Below are 20,021 nucleotides of genomic sequence, written 5' to 3' on the forward strand. Positions count from 1 at the left end.
TCTCCCACTGAAGCAACTGGTACCAAGAGTGGTGGAGGTAGAGATTGAGATTTTGATGCTCTAGAAGGCCAGGGAGCCCTTCACCATACAGCAATCCCAGCACCCTGGTAAGAGAAGACCTGACACAGACAGCAGCTGTTGTCATTCTCCATACAACTGCAGCTTTCTCAAGCATGCACACATGCCTTCTGTCTTCATAAAACAACAGAATGGTTTGAGTTGAAAGGGACCTTAAAGCTCATCCAGGTCCAACCCCTTTGCCATGGGCAGGGACACCTTCCACTAGAGCAGGTTGCGCAAAGCCCCGTCCAACCTGGCCTTGAACGCTGCCAGGGATGGGGCAACTTTCTGCAAGTTCTCCACCTTCTTACCCCATCTCTTTCCCGAAGCTCATGTGCTCGTCTCCCTCCTCCGTCACCACACCGGCCCAAGAGCCCTGACCCGAGCACAGCTATTGCACGCCCCATGGCTGCCGCAGCTGCCCGTTCCTGGCACAAGCGCAGCGGCAGACACACGGTCGGCGGTGTCTGTGTCACCTCCGAAGGGCTCGTCCCCCGAGTCCCCTCACTCTTAGGGCTCCCTCCCTCCAGTGAGGCCCTTTCACCCCAGGAGTACAGGAGCCCAGGCTGCACCCCGGGCGGGCCCGCCGCCCCCTCTCACCCAGCCCTGCCTCCCGAAGTTGCTCGCCCTCAGCGCAGCTGAGAGCATCGTCCCGCCGCCACCAGCGGGCACGGGGCCCCGGGCTTCCCGCACTCGGCAGGCGCGGGAAGGCCGGCGGGGAGCCGGCCCTCCCTGACGGGCACGGCGTTCCCGGCAGAGCGGCTGACCCGGTCACGTCACCCGGGGTCTGCCCGGCCAGAACCAGCGCCCACCCCTTCCCGTCACCGCGGCCCGGACCCGGCTGCCGCAGAGAACCGACACCAGCTCCCCACGCATGCGCAGGCCGCTTACCGCCCCACGCCAAACAGCCCGCCCCCCCGCCGCCCGCGCGCTCTGCCGAGCACGTCGCCGCGGCGCCGGCCAATAGCGAGAGAGCGCGCACCGGCCGCGCAGTGACGTCACAGCGGCGAACCCGATCCTCCAGCCCTGCGCCCGGAACCCAGCCAAAGGGAACGTGCACCGGGGGGCCCTTCCCCGCCCGCCGTGATCTCAGAGCCACCGCCCCCCTCCGCTGCACCGACCGCGCGGCGGGGCCAATCAGGGCCCGCCTGCCGCCCTAGTCCCGCCCCGCCCGCGCAGTGACCTCACGGCATCTCTCTTCGGCGGTGGAGACGTGCAGCCAATCAGGGGCGCGGGAGGCCGCGCGAGGCCCCCGCCCCCCGGCCGTAATCCCCTCCCGTCCCCGTCCCCTTTCCTCCTCTGTCCCCCCGCACCGAGCGCCTGGCGGCGGCGGGCAGCGGCGCAGCCCGGTCGTGTCCGTGCGGGCGGCGGCGCCTCCGCGGGTTCGGCGACATGGAGTGCGCTGCGGCGGGGGCCGAGTTCAACATCCTTCTCGCCACCGACTCCTACAAGGTGGGCGCGGGCACGGGCACGGCGGGCGGGCAGGAGCGAGTCACCTCTGCGGGCGCTCTGGTGCCGCCGCACCGGACCTGCCGGGCCTGGCGGCGGGCGCTCCACACGCCGGGCACCGAGCCGCGCCGGCGCCGCCGCCACCGGCTCCTTCCCTCAGATCACCTGGCCGAGGCTGAGCGCCCTGCAGCCCCCGAGGTGTGCGAGGGGGTGCCCGGCCTCGGGGCGGCGAGCGGGGCGCGGAGGCCTGGCCGGGGGCTGACCCGGCAGCCCCGCTCCGCGGAGCGTGCGGCCGATCCCGCTTCCCCGCCGGGGTGCCCGGGGCCGCGCGGCCGGGGGGTGCCGGCGGCGGCCGGGCGAGAAAAGAAAGTGAAAGCGGGCGGGGCGCGAGGGGCGGCCATGGCGGGGGGCGGCGTGCCCGCCCCGGCGAGCATCCCTTGGCGGCCGCCGCGCTGCCCTCCCGCCCTCGGCGGGGCCGGGGGTGGGCGCACGTGTCGCCGCGGCGGGAGGGTGGCGGCGAGCGGAGCTGCTACTCCTCCGTGTGTTGTTTCTCCCGCTCTGCCCGCCCGGGGGTGGGACGGTGCGCGGGCTGCCCGCGGTCCTGTGTCGGGCTGTGATGCAGAACGCTCCGAGCGGCCGGCTGACTTAAAGTGTGCGTTTGCTAATCCTGTGATTAGTCCGTGGTCATTGCAGTGTCACAGTTGCGAGGCGAGGTTTTAGTTCAGAGTGGGAAATTGAACTCCACAATTCTCCCTGCGTCCCATGGGGTGATTTGGAAACAGTGGTGCTTGATAGCAAAGGCCGAGTGCAGGCACGCTGTCCGTGTTCCGATCTGGTGCTTTCTGACCCGGTCACTCTTGACGTGCCTCACAACACGAGTATGGCCAGGCCCAACTCCTCCTCCTGTGCAGCGTTGCATTAGTGTATATAAACAGCTTCTCGACACTGGGCAGAGCCACTGGGTGACTCCAGAAGTCCGGTTGTACAGATGTGCCCTGTGTCTCCTAGGCTAGAAGACTTTTCCTTCAGGATCTGCATTGCCATGTCAAAGACGTTGTTGGTGCCCTAAACGAAGCTACAGTGACAGTCCTGATTATGATTATAAAGCATTGATTATGTTACAGCTCTTTAAATGTTTGATCACTCGGATGGATGCTGGAGAGGGATTCTTCATCAGGGACTATAGTGATAGAACAGGTAGTGATGGGTTCAAATTTAAACAGAGGAGATTTAGGTTAGATACAAGGAAGAAATTCTTTACTGTTAGGGTGGTGAGGCACTGGAACAGGCTGCCCAAGGAAGTTGTGAATGCTCCCTCCCTGAAGTGTTCAATGCCAGGTTGCGCAGGGCCTTGAGCAACCTGGTCCAGTGCCTGGGCCATGGCAGGGGGGTGGAACTAGATGATCTTCAGATTTTACTCCAACCCAAACCATTCTATGAATCTCTGGGTTGCTGGGAGGAGGGTACTTCTAGATAGAAGAGTTGAAAAAGCAAATACACTGTTACAGCCAGGTCTTGTTACTGGCTGATGACTGAAGTACAAGCTTCAGTTTGTACGCCCCTTGCTGACTTGTGGTGTTGTACCTTTCCCAGCTCCTTTGTCATATTATTATGATTATTACATAATGCTACGTAAAGGTGCTCTTTTTGTAAAGAAATTAGTAGCACCTATTGTTGCTGTTAGTGGGAAGGTGTGTTGAAAGACACTGATAAATCTTAGAGCAGCTCAGTCAGAGCATCATAATGCTGCTATTGAGGGCTCCCAAAACTGCTTTCATTAAAGGCTTAAGTGATCATTATCAAACTTACTCAAATATGGAAGATCCACTTCCATGTCTGAGACTAATCACATTAAATACTGTAGGCCTACGTTTAAATGGTATCTATTTAAATCTAATTTGCATACTACTTCTAAATGCACTGGATCTGCTCTAGGATTAGTGATGGTGAGAAGCGCTGGAGTGACAGATGACCGGTTTGCTTCTGTTTTGCTTTGCTCTTTCATAGGAAAGATGATTTAGTAACGCTGCAGGAGTGGTAGAAATCTTAAAGAGGCCTCAGGTTGGTTGGGTTTTTTGCAGTTTGAAACTGAATTTGGATGAGGTTTTCTGTGGCAGCTAGGAGCCTTTTGTATTATACTGAAAACAGTTGGAATTGTCTGCTTTGCTTTGTCAGGACTATTCAAATGGTCTCTTCCTCTAAGCTTTTCTTTCCCAAATCTTAGGAACTCCAGCTTCTTTGAACAAAGCTTAAACAAGTAGCTTCTTTTATCTTGTTAGGTAGCATGAGCAAACATCACTTATCTTCTCCCTGGATGATACTGTCATTTCCTAATCAATGAAACCCCCTTAGTGAGAGCACTTTCAGTAACGATTGCATTAAAATATCTGGTAGTTGCAACATGAAGCTTTTCACTGGAATTACCAAACAGTCTTACTAGCAGTTAAACATGAGAATTGATCTTGTATGTTGTGGTTTTTTTTTTTTTCTTTAGATACTTCTGCACTGTCCACAATTGTAGCATCCGCTTGTGTGCAGTGCTGTCCACAGATAACATTTCAGACTCTGAGAAAAAAGCCTGTATCAGTTCAGAAGCTTACTTGGTGATCCTATTGCAGTAGACACTGATCCATACAAACTAATGTTGGTGACAAAAGTCATGTGGAAATAAACAGCTCGGGGTAGGGGAATGTAAACGTGCAGACTGCCTTAACCAGTACAACCCTAGCTCCTCGCTTAGGCAGCTGTCTGTGGGTAAAAAGTTCTGGTATCCTGGAGTCGTATCTGTCACAGTTTGTTAGTTTGAGCATTAGCTCCAGTGTCCCATTTCTTTTGCTACAGTTGAAAATTTGGGCACAGAGAAAATTGGTTAATGGCTCACTGCCTGTAAAAAAATCAGCAACAAGGTAATTTGGTAGGCAGGGATTTGTCTGTAGACAGTTAATCCAGCCTCCCCTCCCTCTAAACTATTTTCCTGTCTGTGCATGTCACAGGACATTTCCTCTGAAGTCATAGAAGATTAATAAATACTCGGTTTCAAAATCTTAAAAGCTGTTCTTGGAAAAACAACTGAGTATCATGCTAATTTCTAGTATACTTGGTATTTATATATAGAAACTCCTGTTACGCTCTGGCTGCATTACTGAGCTTCTGTTACTTACTCAATTGTACAAGTGCTCCAGGATTTTGAGGCCAGGCATCAAATGGTGCAGTTTATCTCCAACTTCCATGACAAGATAAAATGTTTTTACATCAGTTAGGTGGGTTTTTTTCTTCTTCTTCACTTAGTTGCATATTCTTAAGCATCTCCAAATCCCCTAACAGTATAATTCCTCTTGTGTGCTGGGTATATATGCCATCCCCTCAGAGTCTCAGCATGGGCATATGGTAGAGTGTGTGTGCATCTTGCTGATAAATAACAGCAGTCTTTTTAATTCTTTGAATCCTAAGACTTTTGGGAGATTCATCAATGTAATGTTATCTGGGAAACTTAATTGTGTGAATGTCCGCTATAGCAATGATGCTTCAGTAGTAGAGTTTTCTGCTAGTGACTCAGTATTACTGAGAATTACTTGAAGTCGATAATCCTTGTTTCTAAAGAGCTGCAAGAGGGGGTCTCAGCAGGTTCATTGAAGCTCACTGTTCATGCTGCATGATGTTTTACTTTTCTGTCTGTACTAAGAAGTCCCCGCAATCTTGCTCCTCTGACAGCAAAGGTTCTGTTCACTCATTGTGCTTCCCAAGCAAAAGGGCCCCTGCCCTTCAGTTCCCTGTTAGTCGGGTGTTGGTGACACACCAGCTCTCCGTTTTCTTTCTCTTTGATTCCCAATGCTCTGTTTATCCCATATTTATTTATTTCTGCCCAAGCAGGGTATATGCAAGTCTGAAGCTCTGTTGAAAGGATCAGCATAGCAGAGCTGTGTAGTTCAGTTGCAAGATACCAGTGCCTGGTGTATACCAGTCCTGGGTTGGATGGACCATGAACTGCATGTGAGTAAAGGCTATCAAAATGAGGACTGCACCTTGTTCCCTAAAGCAGTAATAGCTTACTTTGCTTTTACCAATGAAATGTATTACTGGTGCTTGGAATGTTTTGTAATTAAGCTGATAGCTGTAATAAGCTGCCGTGCAATTACCCCATAGGAGCAGACTTGCTATCTAGACTATAAATGAGATCTCTTTCAGAATTCAGTTCATTCTGGACCCTTCAGGGAAGCCTAAAAGATATGTTTTAACTCTGTATGCCTTGCGTGTTGAATTTTAAGTATTTGTCACTTTGAATGACTTCTTTTACTACGCACGGATGGAGGAGAGCACTTACTTCTGAAGCACTTGTCATGAGCATGTTATTCCAGGATCTGACAGCCTCTATATTCTTTATGTAGAAGGCTAGAGGTACGCAAGGGAGACACATCTATAATCTTAACTTACTTGTTTTGACTAGTACTTAATGACTGCAAACTATTCTTTGTAGTAGCCCGTATATATATTATTTTTTAAATAAAACCTTGTGGTGGTGGTGTGAATGTGATCTCTTGCCTCCTGTAATTCTGTCAGTGGAAAAGCATCTGGCTTGATGCTCCTCGTAAGAAGCAATCTTCACTCTATCTAGATTCACTGTCTTCCACGTTTTGATTTGCAGTCGCATGCTCCTGTTACAAACCCCAAGTCATCATTGCTCTAAAGGAACACTGCAACTGCACAGAATCTAGCCAATTTTTAAATTAATGGGAAGTAACTCCTTCAAGAATCATTACAGCTTTTGTTGTTGAAAAGGTAAATGTTTTACTTTTTTCATGGAGGAGCAGGAAACTTGTAGCAGTATGTGAAGTAGTACAGCCGACTCCTCACTAATGTGTAAACAGTAAACATAAGGCATTTTGTCACCTTTTTTGATAATCTTGGATACAAAACTGTGCTGATTTTGGCTGGGCTGGTGTTAATTTTCTTCACAGTAGCTAGTGTGGGGCTGTGTTTTGGATTTATGCTGGAAACAGTGCTGATAACACAGGGGTGTTTTAGCTAATGCTGAGCAGTGCTTACACAGAGCCAAGGCCTTTTCTGCTCCTCACACCACCCCACCAGCGAGCAGGCTGGGAGTGCACAAGGAGCTGGGAGGGGACACAGCCAGGACAGCTGACCCCAACTGACCCCAGGGATATCCCACACCATGTAGTATCATGCTCAGCATGTAAAGCTGGGGAAAAAGAAGGAAGGGGGGACATTTGTAGTGATGGTGTTTGTCTGCCCAAGTAACTGCTACATGTGATGGAGCCCTGCTGTCCTGGAGATGGCTGAACACCTGCCTGCCCATGGGAAGTGGAGAAGGAATTCCCTGTTTTGCTTTGCTTGTGCAGCTCTTGCTTTACCTGTTAGGCTGCCATTATCTCAACCCATGAGTGTTCTCACTTTTACCCTTCCAATTGTCTCCCCCATCCCACTAGGGGAGAGTGGGTGAGAGGCTGCGTGGGGCTGAGCTGCTGGCTGGGGTTAAACCCTGGCAAGAACACAGAAATCTTTAGTGGTAAAAAACATCCACTGTAAAGCATTACCTCTTGTATTTTCTCTGAGCAATTTAGAATACATTCCATTCTAGTGCTTACACCTGACCCTGTTTTTTTTTTTAAATAAAAGTGGATGTGGTCACTTAAAGCATCTCTGATAATGTGCAGCTTCCATAGGAATTCAGTTGCTTGTGTGCTCTCTCCATGGTTTTCTTATTACTGACTGTTCTCTTACCTTTGTGTTTGCTCACCTCTATTCGTCTTATTTTTCAATACATGTAAGAGATGAAAAGATTAGAATACAGAGTTATTAAAAGTGGTACAAGATCAACCTTCAGTCATAACCTGCATTAGTTTATCCCTCTCATCTCATGAGAGCAGATACCTCCCAATACTCTCACTTTAGTTCTTAAACATTATCTTAATCTGCATTTGCTTCACTTATGTGTGTTTAATAAGGGGTTTGGAGTCTCTCTAAGGCTACTTTCATATGGTAATTTGAAGCTCTCATAATCAAATATAATCATAGACTAGTTAGGGTTGGAAAAGATCCTAAGATCATCAAGTTCTGACTCCCCTTCCATGGGCAGGGATGCCTCACCCTAGACGACATCTCCCAAGGCTCTGTCCAACCTGGCCTTGAACACTGCCAGGGATGCAGCATTTACCACTTGTTTGGGCAGCCTGTTCCAATGCCTCTTCACCCTCACAGTAAAGAGCTTCTTCTTGTATCTAACCTGAACTTCCTCTGTTTAAGTTTGAACCCATTCTCCCTTGTCCTGTCACTACAGTCCCTGATGAAGAGGGAGATAGTACTGATTCTCAGGTTTGGGTTGTTTTTACTTTTCTGTTTTTTACTCACTTCAAGTGTGTACTCACTTTACCCACTGCTGGTGATGCTCTTCTTGTTGAGTTACTGAAGACTGATTCTTCTAAATTTTCCTCTTTTGTTCAAACGAACTTACCTTTTTTAACCACCCTGATTTTTTGTTTGGTTTTCATTTCCACTTTTGTTTGTGATGTGCATTCCCTTTGTGATTGCTTTGAAAGTTACAAAAGCATCCTTGTTAAATGTAACTGCTATTCACAGTTGTGGGGTTTTGCTGGTTATTGGCTTTTTTTCCTGAAGGGGGTCAGTGCTACCTAATTGCTGATTGTTATGTGTGTGTAGTGAGGTATATCTAATAAAGCATTCACTTTGTTCCTAAGTATTAGTTCATAGAATCATAGAATCATTGAGGCTGAAAAAAACCTTCAAGATCATCAAGTCCAACCGTTACCTCAGGACTGCCAAGTCCACCACTAAACCAGCTCTTGTCCACCACCTAAACTATTGTTGCAAACAATGTTGTTTTCAATATGGGTTATTTGCAGCCTTTGCTTTTAATCGCTCCATTGGCTAAACTTTCTAAAGGTTTTGGTGAAGCAACCATTCAAATCACAGCCTCTTTCCACAGTGTTTTCAAATAACATGTAATACCATGACTGGTGGCAATTCAGAGGTGCTTCATCAAAGTCTCGCCGGTGTAAATGCCAGAAGCACCACTGCAGTAGAATCGTCTTAACTTTGGAAGTTGTATGTGGACATGAGGTTCCTCAGGCCTGACATGCCCTAGCCAAGTGCCTCAGCCACTGCCTTCCAGGACCAGGCTTCTTCTGGCTCATCTTCTACCCATCCCTCTGATTCTTCATATTTACGGCTGTGCAGTGCCGTGGGTTTGTTAGCTGGGTTTTTCCATACACATTTTGCACTACAGACTTCCCAAAATGACTCCAGAATGTTTGAATACCCTCTTAGTTTAACTGGTATCATCTTATCTCTCGTACAGTTATGGTGCAGGAATGATCCTACTGGCTAGATATTTGGCATTTTGTTTTCCTCACTGTAGACGGGGCTTAGAAGCATCTTTCTGATGGTTCATGTCCGCACTCATCTGACCTAGGTGAGCACTAGGAGTAAACCACCAACAGGGAATTTGGCCATGCCTGACTTCCCATGTCAGACTGTTTCTCATGTTTTCAAATTGTTGGGTTTTATAGATTTAAATGACTTTTTAAAGTCATTGCACTGCAATCTGCTGTCCAGAAAAGCCTATAAGATTATTGGCTTTTATGCCAAAGGTCTTATTACTTAGCATATAAAAATGTAGCGTTCATCTCAGCCATCCCTGTTTTGTGATGAAACCTGTTAATTTCCTTCCCTTATAATTTAACTCTTAATATTTGGAGTGGGTTTTTTGAATGACTGATCTGAATGCAGTTTGCGCCTTACGGTTTTTCTCAAATGGCTGACTTGATTTAGTTAAGTAGATGTAGTCCTTGTGGAGGTATTCCTTCTCCTGAATATACCTTTATTTGGATTAAATTTAATAAGGAGCTATCACAACTGGAATAAAAGTGTTCTGTTTCAGTCATAGTACATAACCTTGTAGGTGGTTGTTCAAAGGTTGTCATACTTTTTGTAGACAAAGCCTAAACCACAGCCTTTGAACTAAATATCAAAAGGCCTTTGAAGATATTTTGGGGTTTCGTTTTCTCATAAGGGTCTCTTTATCCCAGTAGGGGCTTTTGTTTGTGGGTCTTTAGTTGGGTTTTTTTGTTTGTTTGTGTTCTGTAGAGGTGGCTTTCCTATTGACTTTATAGTCACTCCTACTTATCAAGAGCCTGTCTTCACAAGTCCTGTTTCTGTCATCCCCTACCTGAAAGCATAGATTTATCAATACTGTCTCAATCTGTAAGTCACATAAAATACATTTCAAAATTGTGTTGCCACTGGTTTGTTCTTTCCACTTTTCTTTAGAATACAGAAAGATGCAAAACTTCGTCTGACAGCAAGGAAAGCTTAGGCATTTTTTTGAGCAGAGTTTTCATTGCCCAAGTGCCTTGTGGTGTTGTGCTGTTTTGGGGTTCTTTGGTTGGTTGGTTTGTTTTCAGTGGCATCCTTTGTGTCTCCTGTGAGCTGTTCCCACTCCCTAGAGCATCATCTTTTGGGAATTTCATTGCATGCCAAACCTCCTGAGCATCACTGTGGTGAATGGGTATTACTTCCCCGTGTCTTAGTAGTCCAGAAATGCCAGCTAACGGTCAGAGCAGTCTTGATGTTTCATGGGCAGATGCTTCTGCTAGGAGAGAGCTTGGAAGCAAAACAGATGGCCAGGCAAATGAAAGGAGATGTAGGTCTTGTGGTTAACTTCTCATGTACCTACACCACATGACAGGAGCACATAGTGCTTGAAAAGCGTGGTGCTTCAAGTTTTGATCGTGTCTTTAAATCCTGAGTAGTTTGTGGGAGGCCTTACAGACACCCAAAGAGTATTTCAGCTTTACAGACAAAGCTAAGAGCATTGTGGAATACAAAAAGAAGCACAAATTGTTTAAAATTACAGATGTGAAGTCTGCTCAGATGTAAACATCTTAATTGCCAGGGATGTGCATTTTTCACTGTTTAAATAGATTCTAATGTGTGAAGAATATAATTGACTCATACACATATAACTTGTAAAATTAGTTCATTATCTCTTTCAAGGGCTTGAAGCAATTTAATTGATAAAATGACATTTCATTTTATTGTTTTTTTTTTGTTATTATTTGTGCATGACATTGTCATGCACTAAATTTTTGTTTATGTTTAAATCCCTAGAAACAGCTACTTTCTGGACACTATCCAGAATATATTTTCAGGTTAAGATCTAATCTAAAGTCAGCAGAATTAGCTAAACCTGTGATTTAATGTTTGAAGAACTTGAGTGGGTTTTTTTCAGGTTGAAACTGCCAGCAAGGTAGTGTGGAGGACCTGTTTCCCCAGGTATGCTACCTAAAGGAAAAATCAGGCTGTTAGCATTCCAGCCTGGTTTCAGACCTCCGGTTCTGATTTGCAGCTAGAGCACTGTGTTTTGTGATCATGTTTCAAAGCAGAGCTAAAATGGGAACCTGTCTTTAAAAACCTGTATTTAAATGCCATAGGAAAAGGTGCCACCAGCTCAAATGTGTGCACAGTACAAGTATACCTTAAGCAAATTTGGATCAGTACCCATTGGATAGAGAGAAGCATTTAGCCGGAGAAATGTCTTTGAACTGCAGAAGTCAAACTTTCTTTTAGAGATGATAGTCCAAGATCACGCAAATTTTCATTATAATATAGGTGTTGGCTTCAGCAACGTGCCCAAAGTTAGTAAGTTGGATAATAAAACTTTTTGAAAGAAACCCGAGTAGGCAGTCACACACAGATGTGTTTTCTTTGTTTTGCTTGAACTGTTGAGGTGGGAACAGCAGCGTTACATTGGTTTGCTGTATAGCTTGACAAGGAATTCGGGTACTGCTTTGGGGTATTGTTCCTGGGATGTCTGCTATGTACACTTCAAGCTGGTGGGCTCTGTGTTGAGTATTTACTCTGAAATCATGTATGATGTAGCACGCCAGTAGGATGAAGAGTGGAAATAAGCAGAGTTCCCGGGTGGTACTCTCAAATCCTGATAAGCACCAGTGGAAGTGCAGTCCCAGTCATAAAAAGGAACAAGATTTTTCACACTGTTGCTATAACTTCCTGAAGCGGCAACCGTGCGAACAAAATGTGGAGTTTCTTCTCCTTGTGCCTTACTGTGAATGAACCTTCTAATGTTTTGTTACATGTTCTTTTTCTGGGAGTCCATGTAATAATGATTTGTGTAAGGGGGTTGTGTGTGTGCTTCTGTTCCTATTAGAAAGACATGTAAAACAGTGTATTCTTGACTGCTCCACAGTAACAGGGGTGAAGGAAGGTTGGGTGGGAGTGTGTTTTGTTTGAGTTTTGTTGGTGTTTTTTCCCTTTAAACATGATGATATCCTCAAGAGAGTTTACTGTGAGCTGGCAGTGTGATTTACTACTTTGGAAGCTTTGTGTAGAACTAGGAAAGGACATGTTATAATTTGTGGAGTGAGACATTTATTAATAACTAGAACTAAATCTAAAAGCCAGGGTTTGTCTTTGGATCTAGCAGTGCTACTCTTCAGCATTCTGCTTTTGAATGTCAGTGAAATTGGAATAGAATAGGTTTGTGCTCCATTACGTGCCTGCGGTGCAGTGCTTTGCTTGAAGTAAAAGCAGAAAACTTGCAATGACAAGATTGGGTTTTATTTGGTTGGTCTGGAAAACCTCATATAAGACAAGACAGTGGAAGGATCAGTGCTCAGTGCTGCTCCTAAAATCTTAGCCAGTGTCTTTTCCAGTTAATCAAAGCCAAGTTATCAGGGGAGTGGAAGAGCTGACCATGAAGATTACTCTAGGGGGTTGACAGAAGCAAAGAATAAGATAGGGAAGTCAGTCTTTGGAACTGAAAATTGAAGGCAGCTAAAAAAGAGGAAATCCTATAAATACTTACTGTGTACAATGTGCATGGATAAATACTAATAATCCAGAAGAGTTGGGAATTACTCTGAGCTTTAGTGTACAAATGTAATTTCTCTTGTGCTTTGTAGTGATGTTTTGAGCTCTTACTGAAGTTTTTCTTAATATAGGTTACACACTACAAGCAATATCCACCTAATACAAGCAAAGTATATTCCTACTTTGAATGTCGTGAGAAGAAGACTGAAAATTCCAAATTGAGGAAAGTGAAATATGAAGAAACTGTTTTTTATGGTTTGCAGTACATTCTGAATAAATACTTAAAAGGTAACTGTGTCAAATTCCAGTGAAACTTTACCTGTAAATAAATACCTGAACTTTTCCTCAAGGCTGGAGTCTCATAGATGAAGCAATTCCATATTGTCTTGGTACAACGTAGGTAGTGACGTGTGTAAGATCTGATTTATGGCTGTGAGAATTATATGTCCACCCTTATAAAATGGTATTGACTTCTTAATTTAGATACCACTTAACTATGTTTATTTATGCCAGTGGTCTGGTGTTCATATCCATCGCACCTTCAGTGGGCTGAGGTGAAGTGAATGGAAGTAGAGCAAGACTGTGCATAGAATCCCATGGAGATAGAAAGATTGAAGGAAAAATACATTTTGTATTTTAAACATGAATTTCAGTCTGTATTTGCAGGTTTATTTACTGTGTAAACTAATAATGGTTTTAATTTCCCTTAAATTTTGATTGGCCCTCTGCTTAGATCCTTGAATACGGCAGGTACGTGTCAAAGTGTTTTCGATATTGACAGTTTTAAGAGTAACACCTGAAAATTCCTTGGGGCCATTTAAGATTTTGTTTGCTTTTTTTGCATTATGTGCATATATCGCCTGGTCTGACCTAAATACAAGTGGCTTTCTACCAAACTTCAGAAGGAAAACTTTGGTCATATGGTTTAATATCATTGTCTTGATCCAGAATCCATAAATAACTCTGCCAGTTCTACCAAAGATTGGAATTCCATTAAAATCAAAGCACTCAGTAATCTTGGTTTGTTCCTCTAAGGATTATTTTCTGGTGTATGCAGTAGATGATTGATCCTACAGCAGTAGTGATGCTCATTCAAATCCTGTGGTTAATCTGGCAGTTCCTATTGCAAGGTGGTTACCACCAAAGACTGGTTGTAAGGCCTCCCATGGGGATTCTCCCTGGAGCAGCGTAGCTTAACCCTTGTGTTAGTCTGGTTATGTCTTGTTGCATGTGCCAGCTTGCGCAGTCATCACATTCCTCTGGGAAAAACACTGCTGCTGAAACTCGTGACAGGTGTTTAACCATCATAAAAAAGTAATAGCCTCAAATTGTTCCTGAGTCACCTGCAAGCCACGAGTGTACTTTATCCTGTTGGTTTCTTGAGCATCCTGATCTATATAATAAAATAAAATTTGGTTTTAACAGAGTAAACTGCATTTGCTGTGTTCTTCGTGTCTTTGTTGGAGGCAAAGTGACTTTTCTGTGTCTGCCTTTTTTTGTTACTTAGTTTATAAATTGATGGATATCATAAGTTTCTAAGGTTTCGTCTGTTTCTAAAACTACAGGTAAAGTGGTGACCAAAGAGAAAATCAAGGAAGCCAAAGAAGTATATAGGGAGCATTTTCAAGATGATGTCTTCAATGAAAAGGGATGGAACTATATTCTGGAGGTAAAAGTTCATGAAAATAGCATGAGATCATTATGAAGGATTTGTGAATCAACTGTAGAGCAGTCTCTCATTTAATGATAGTAAAGGCTGGATAAATTTAGCTTTTTATGTTTAGTGTACAGGGAGTAGCAGCTGTCAAAGAATAATCATGTAATTGTAATTCCTTGGAGAAAAGTAATTTTCATCCTTTCAGATGCCAAATATGGCTTTGTAGGTAATAAGGATTTATGGTTGCTGTCAGCCAGCTAGTATAAGAGAGGGCTTGTTGCCAAGTCTCCATATGCAATACAGTGCTTAGTGGTCGTTTGCATCATTTACATTACTTTCTGTACCCAATCATAAGCAGTTTTATTCTAATGCAGAAAGCATTACAACTTCTTGCATGTGTAAATACTTCCAGAAAATGGACATTTTGTTCAATTGTTTCTTAAATTTTTCAAATACTTAAGTTGAACTTTATTATGAAGTACAATGCTTGAGCACTTCTGACACAAAAATCCTTCAAATTAAGTCTTTCCACAATTACCATCTTTCCCTTTTGTTTTAAAAGGTGTCAGTCTTCAAGTAACTGCAAACATCTCTTCTCTGCAAAAGCAGCAGATTCAGGCTGATAGCATTCATTGGAGCTGTTCTAATCTCTGCAGATTAATTGAATGCTAAGTTTCATTGTAAATTCTAGTGTCATTTGAAACACATTTGAAAACACATTTTTTTAGTTCTTTGCATGTATTTTTTTCCCTGGATGATCTGACTGCAACTATTTTATGGTGGCATCTGTCTGATAACATCTGGATGTCATCTTGCAACCAGGGTGCACCATAAAGTGTGCAAGAGAAAAGTGAATTTCAGCTAAATGTTGCAAATGGCAGCAAGGTAACTAAGCCCACTGTTTTCTAAGAGGGAGCTATGGAGAGCTTTGTAGAGGACTTGCATCCATTTCAAGTAACTCCAGATGTGAATTCAATCTGTATTCCCTTTTAGGCTGTGTTATATGTTGTGAACTGCTCTCATCTGCATTTAAAGTAATCTTGATCCCTCTCTGACCAAACTGAATTAATAAACATTTAATGCTGCATGTCCGTCCACGCTGAGTTTTAACTAATTCTGATCATCTTTTGGTTTAGTTAAAAGAAGCCTTCCTGCATACCCCCGGTATAGATTGCTCATTCCTTTGTCAGGCTTTCTTGTTAAAGTTGTGTATATATATATATAAAAAAATCAGTACGATTTCTGCTTCTTGATCTTAGAGGCTGGTGGGTCTCAAATAGGAAGTGTATGTATCCTTTGGGCCTTTGTATGCCCTTGTATGCACACACGGACCCTGCTTCTGCTTGCTGTATTTCTGCGTAATTCACGTACCTACCACAGTTTGCTCTCTGGCTCTGTTACCTAACCTGTAGTGTTGGTGAAGTGGAGGGGGCAGTGGCTGTATGAGTGAAGTGCCAAAATGAATTTGAAATGTACATGTGTTAATTTGTACTGAGAGTAAACATATGAGTAAAGACTGATAGGGTGGAGGGGTGAAAGAGAGGAATGGACTGCATGGAGAGCAAGGGGGTAGTGTGAAGGCTGGAAGTTGGGAGGAATTGATCCAAGTGATTGAGATGTAAGCCCTGAATTGCACAAGTCGATTCTACCTAACAGTTTTGGAAAGGGCTATAACACAGTGCTGTGGAATGACCATGCTGCTTTTTTTCTGTGGATAAAATCAACACCTACGACAACTTTGAAGTGTTTTGTTCTTTCACTTAGCTATACTTTTGTCTTCACTGGATCACTAATAAATTATTTTGAGACATTTTGAAGACTTCATTGTCCTTTGCTAATCCAGAACAGACATCTCCCAGTCTGACAGCTAAACCCTGTGCGGTATATAAACACAGTTTGCTTCAGCATATTATACTTTCAAAGAAACTTTTAAACCGCAATGTAGAAGACACTTCTGATGCATTTGGGGCACTGGAGAATAAGCTTAGATGCTACTTATGAATCAGTGTAATTACTCTGAATTAATGCAGTTTTTATTGCCTTTAAAGAATAGTTTCTGTCAGCAAACATTAATATACAAAAATAAGTATTATCAGTTTGGCTTGCAGAGCTCTTTCAGAAAGTTAAAACTACCCTTTTGAGGATGCTGTTTGCAACTTACTCTTTTTCAAAAGGCATATTTCACACAATGTTTAGTCCTTCAGGGATGAAAGACTGTATTTGACAAAAGAATGACACTTCAAGATTAGATGTCATGTTTAGAGGCTAATTGAGATGATAAAATATTCTTTAAAATAGATATTAAATGGATCCTGCTCTAATAAATTAACAAAGCACGCATCTATACGAAGCAAAAGGAGAGATTTCTTTTGAAACCCTAGATAATGCCTAACCTTTTATTTATTTTTTTAATTACTTTATCTTACTTGATGTTTCTTGTTCTGTGGGTAGAAGTTACGTATTTTAATAGAATATTTGAGCCTTCCTAATTCAGTTTGCACAGGGAGTACAACTGATAACTAGTATTTGGCTTGATAAATAGAATATTTTTAAGTTACAGGATTTTCCTCCTAATTTTGTTAAACGTGGATTTTTATTTATTTATTTATTTGGGCTGATGGGTATGCAAACAAATCAAGTTATTTTTAGGGCTGAAAGAAATGAATAAGAAAAAGGCTTTATAAATAAACTCATAGCCTGATTTTTATATGTATGTAGTTATGTAGAATGTGAGAGGTAAGTCCTAATCTTTCATGTTGTCTAACAGTATTACTGTTTCTTACACAGAAATATGATGGCCATCTTCCTATAGAAATAAAGGCTGTTCCTGAGGGCTCTGTAATTCCCAGAGGAAATGTTCTTTTCACAGTAGAAAACACAGATCCAGAATGCTACTGGCTCACAAATTGGATTGAGGTCAGTTTTGGAAAGTTTGCATATTTTTTCCAAGTAAATATTAACGCACTTAAATTAAAGGCTGAATCCCATTGGTTTAAGGGGAAATCTCTGGCAGCTTTCATTTTCTGCTTAAATAAGCCTGGATTCTTTATTTAGGGCTTCTACAGAGACTTTTTTCCCCTACCTGGCAAGAGACTGTGACAAATTTAAAGGAAAATCTTACAGTGCTTTTATCCACAAGGAAAGGAGGATGGGGGGAATTGTGTGGCTGTAGCTTGGCAGTGATAACTCCAGAGATGGCCAATAACTGGCCTGCCTTATAAAGGTATTATAAAGGCTAATTACTTCAGTCCTAAAGCAAACTGCTGGAGGCGTGGGTGATGAAAATAATTAGACCCTTTTGTGCCTGATTAAATGCTAAGTGGGGATTTTTTGAGTCCTAAGCAAACCTACACCTAATAATGTGATGGGTTTTGTTTTAGACCATTCTTGTTCAGTCATGGTATCCAATCACGGTTGCTACAAACTCTAGAGAGCAGAAAAAGATTTTGGCCAAATATTTGCTAGAGACATCTGGCAGCTTAGATGGACTGGAGTACAAACTGCATGACTTCGGCTACAGAGGAGTTTCTTCACAAGAGGTAATGTGACTTGTCTAGTAATTTGAGGAGTCTAATGGTTCTTAACTATAAAGGATTGTATCATGTATCTGTTACCAGTTGTGTCCTTGTTGAGCAGTAAAACTGCACATACATAGAGTGCTGCATTTGGACTTACTGTGGAGAGGGGAGATCTGGGGTGAGGGGATAGGTATGTGTCAAAACTGTAACACTAGACTGGGGGAGCTTTCTTCTATATGGAAGGTGTCTTTACTGTGTAAATGCATGAAGAGGTTATTGGTTAAACAGGAAACGAGTCAGTTTTGCTGTTACAAACTAGTGCTAGGCGGTGACTGGATTTAGGCATCTATTTTTGGCATGGCAGGTGAAAGTTGTGTCTTTTTCAGACTGCAGGGATAGGAGCTTCAGCTCATTTGGTGAACTTCAAAGGAACAGACACTGTAGCAGGAATTGCATTAATTAAAAAGTACTACGGTACAAAAGATCCGGTTCCAGGGTATTCTGTTCCAGCTGCTGAACACAGGTAGGGCTGTGAATGTCTTTTTATTATAGCTTAACAAAATGTAATTCTTTCCTACCCATCTTCGTATCCAGAAGTGTTATGCTGTTTCACTTATATCATGCACTATTAGCCATGACTGATCCAGCTGTTGAGGCCGAAGTTCAGTACGGATGCCTCTGTATGTTGTAGGGGCACAACTGTGGCATGGTTGTTCTCGACTATAATGTGTTCAAATGTTTTTAACTATAATCTTATTATCAGTGTCTAAGTAAATGTGGATGATTCTTTTTAGAATGGACTTGAAGGCTTACAGGTTAAAGTAGATATTGAGGATTCACTTTGAATTTTATTTTAAACATAAAATCCTAAAATGCAAAACCATATAAGTTGCAATTCTGCATTCTCCCACATAATGTTCTCCTTCCAGAAGAGGCAGTTGATCTGAAGATTCCTATTAGCATAACTAATACAGCCAATGGTAAATCCTTGATCTCTCAGTAGGAATTGTGAATGAGTTTTTGAGAGTAAAGAATTGAGACATTTGAGATTAAAAGCTCTAATTTTTTTTATATCCAGATCCTGTAGAAGTTCAGAAGTGAATACAGATCCTTGGATTTTACTTGCATGTCTGCAAACTGAAATGGGCAGAATATAAAGGAAAGGATTGTTGGGGTTTTCCTATCAAGTAAAAATCTAGTGCTTTTAAATAGTGAATATTTTCACTTAGGATTACAAGGCAGATAATAGAAATGCTTACACAAACAACCTGTATAGGGTAGTTGGCATCTTTTAAAGGAACGCATAACTTTCTAGACCATTGCTGTCGTGCTCTTCTAGACCTCCTGCTTGATCAGTAGAAGTGATAAATTTTGTCTGAAACTCTTAGTTTAATACTACGGTCAAGTCCAAAAATGATGGCCCAAGCACAGCTATAAAATTCTTTGTAATGAAAACAAGCCCGTGGAGCCAAGAGAGCAAGCGTGTTTTGCACAGCGTATTGAAGTGGTGGTATGAGAGCGAACAGCTTAAACTGCCCTAGTTAAAGTTCACGTTGCCAAAGGCAGACTGCAGTCACCCTTTCCAAGTTAATACATAAAAAGCCTCTCTTGCAAAAGGCTTGAATTTTTCCAGAGCTGATCTACTGTTACACAACCTCCAGCGTGAGGTTGCATTTTGAGAGTAGTGCTTACCTCTGGCATGCCACCAGGGTGGTTCCTTGAGCTGCCCCAGTCTCTTTGAAATGCATTTTGCTTTGTCTCTTCACTACTATGATCTGGGGCTTCTCCACACAGTAGTTAATGGTGGCATTTTATGGTAAAACTTCAATGCCCTCTAGCTCTTACTGCACACATGTGCTTTGCATGAGAGCATTTGTAGGTGTTCACACGCAAGTTACTAAAGTCAGTTGATCTGTACAGTCTGATCTGTGGCAGCCCCATACAGAACAGCTACTGCAGGTCAGCTGGCATTCAGTAACTTACTACCTCTCTTAGCAGCGTTTGCCTGTACCTTGTACCAAGGGTAATGCCCTGAGGTTGCTCTAGAAGAATGCTTGTATGAGTGAGCATAATGATTTTATATCACTACTAAAAAGGAAAATAGTGTTTTCTTCTAAGATTTTCCTAACACACGCTGTTAGTGCTCTGCTTCTCTCTTTGTAGTCTGAAGTTGCCAGGGCAGATGTTCTTGCATCTGTAGTTCCCCAACTGCCTGAATTTCAGATTTCAGAATAACTCACAAATGCTAAATAAATAAAGCAAAAAAAAAATAATCACATTTACATGTGAAAGGGGTTTTGTGTGTCAAGTGTTTGTCTGACTTGTCAAAGATAACAGGGTGCTGTTTACTCAGTATATAGTGTATTTACTGTCCATGCAACACAGAGCTGATAAGCACGTAATTTATGCTGTCTTGTAATCATATTGCCTAGTGTTATCTTGAACTGCTGCTGGTAGGAAACACAGAATGT

The 20,021-nt window shown here is 43.1% G+C and overlaps 1 protein-coding gene across 2 annotated transcripts in view; it reads left to right on the forward strand.

Moving 5' to 3' along the window:
• The first annotated feature begins 1,336 nt into the window (after positions 1–1,336).
• NAMPT (nicotinamide phosphoribosyltransferase) overlaps positions 1,337–20,021 on the forward strand; it is a 30,656-nt gene continuing 11,971 nt past the window's right edge. The window contains exons 1-6 of one of the 2 annotated variants that reach the window (XM_065666115.1): positions 1,337–1,512; positions 12,507–12,663; positions 13,941–14,044; positions 16,820–16,948; positions 17,413–17,571; positions 17,937–18,073. In XM_065666115.1, the coding sequence (XP_065522187.1) occupies positions 1,453–1,512; positions 12,507–12,663; positions 13,941–14,044; positions 16,820–16,948; positions 17,413–17,571; positions 17,937–18,073 (746 nt within the window). In that variant the 5' untranslated portion in view covers positions 1,337–1,452. The remainder of the gene's footprint in view (positions 1,513–12,506; positions 12,664–13,940; positions 14,045–16,819; positions 16,949–17,412; positions 17,572–17,936; positions 18,074–20,021) is intronic. The other variant, XM_065666125.1, reaches the window with a different exon arrangement.

The sequence above is a fragment of the Lathamus discolor genome, chromosome 1 (genome assembly GCF_037157495.1).
Source record: "Lathamus discolor isolate bLatDis1 chromosome 1, bLatDis1.hap1, whole genome shotgun sequence".
Lineage (NCBI taxonomy): Eukaryota > Metazoa > Chordata > Aves > Psittaciformes > Psittacidae > Lathamus > Lathamus discolor.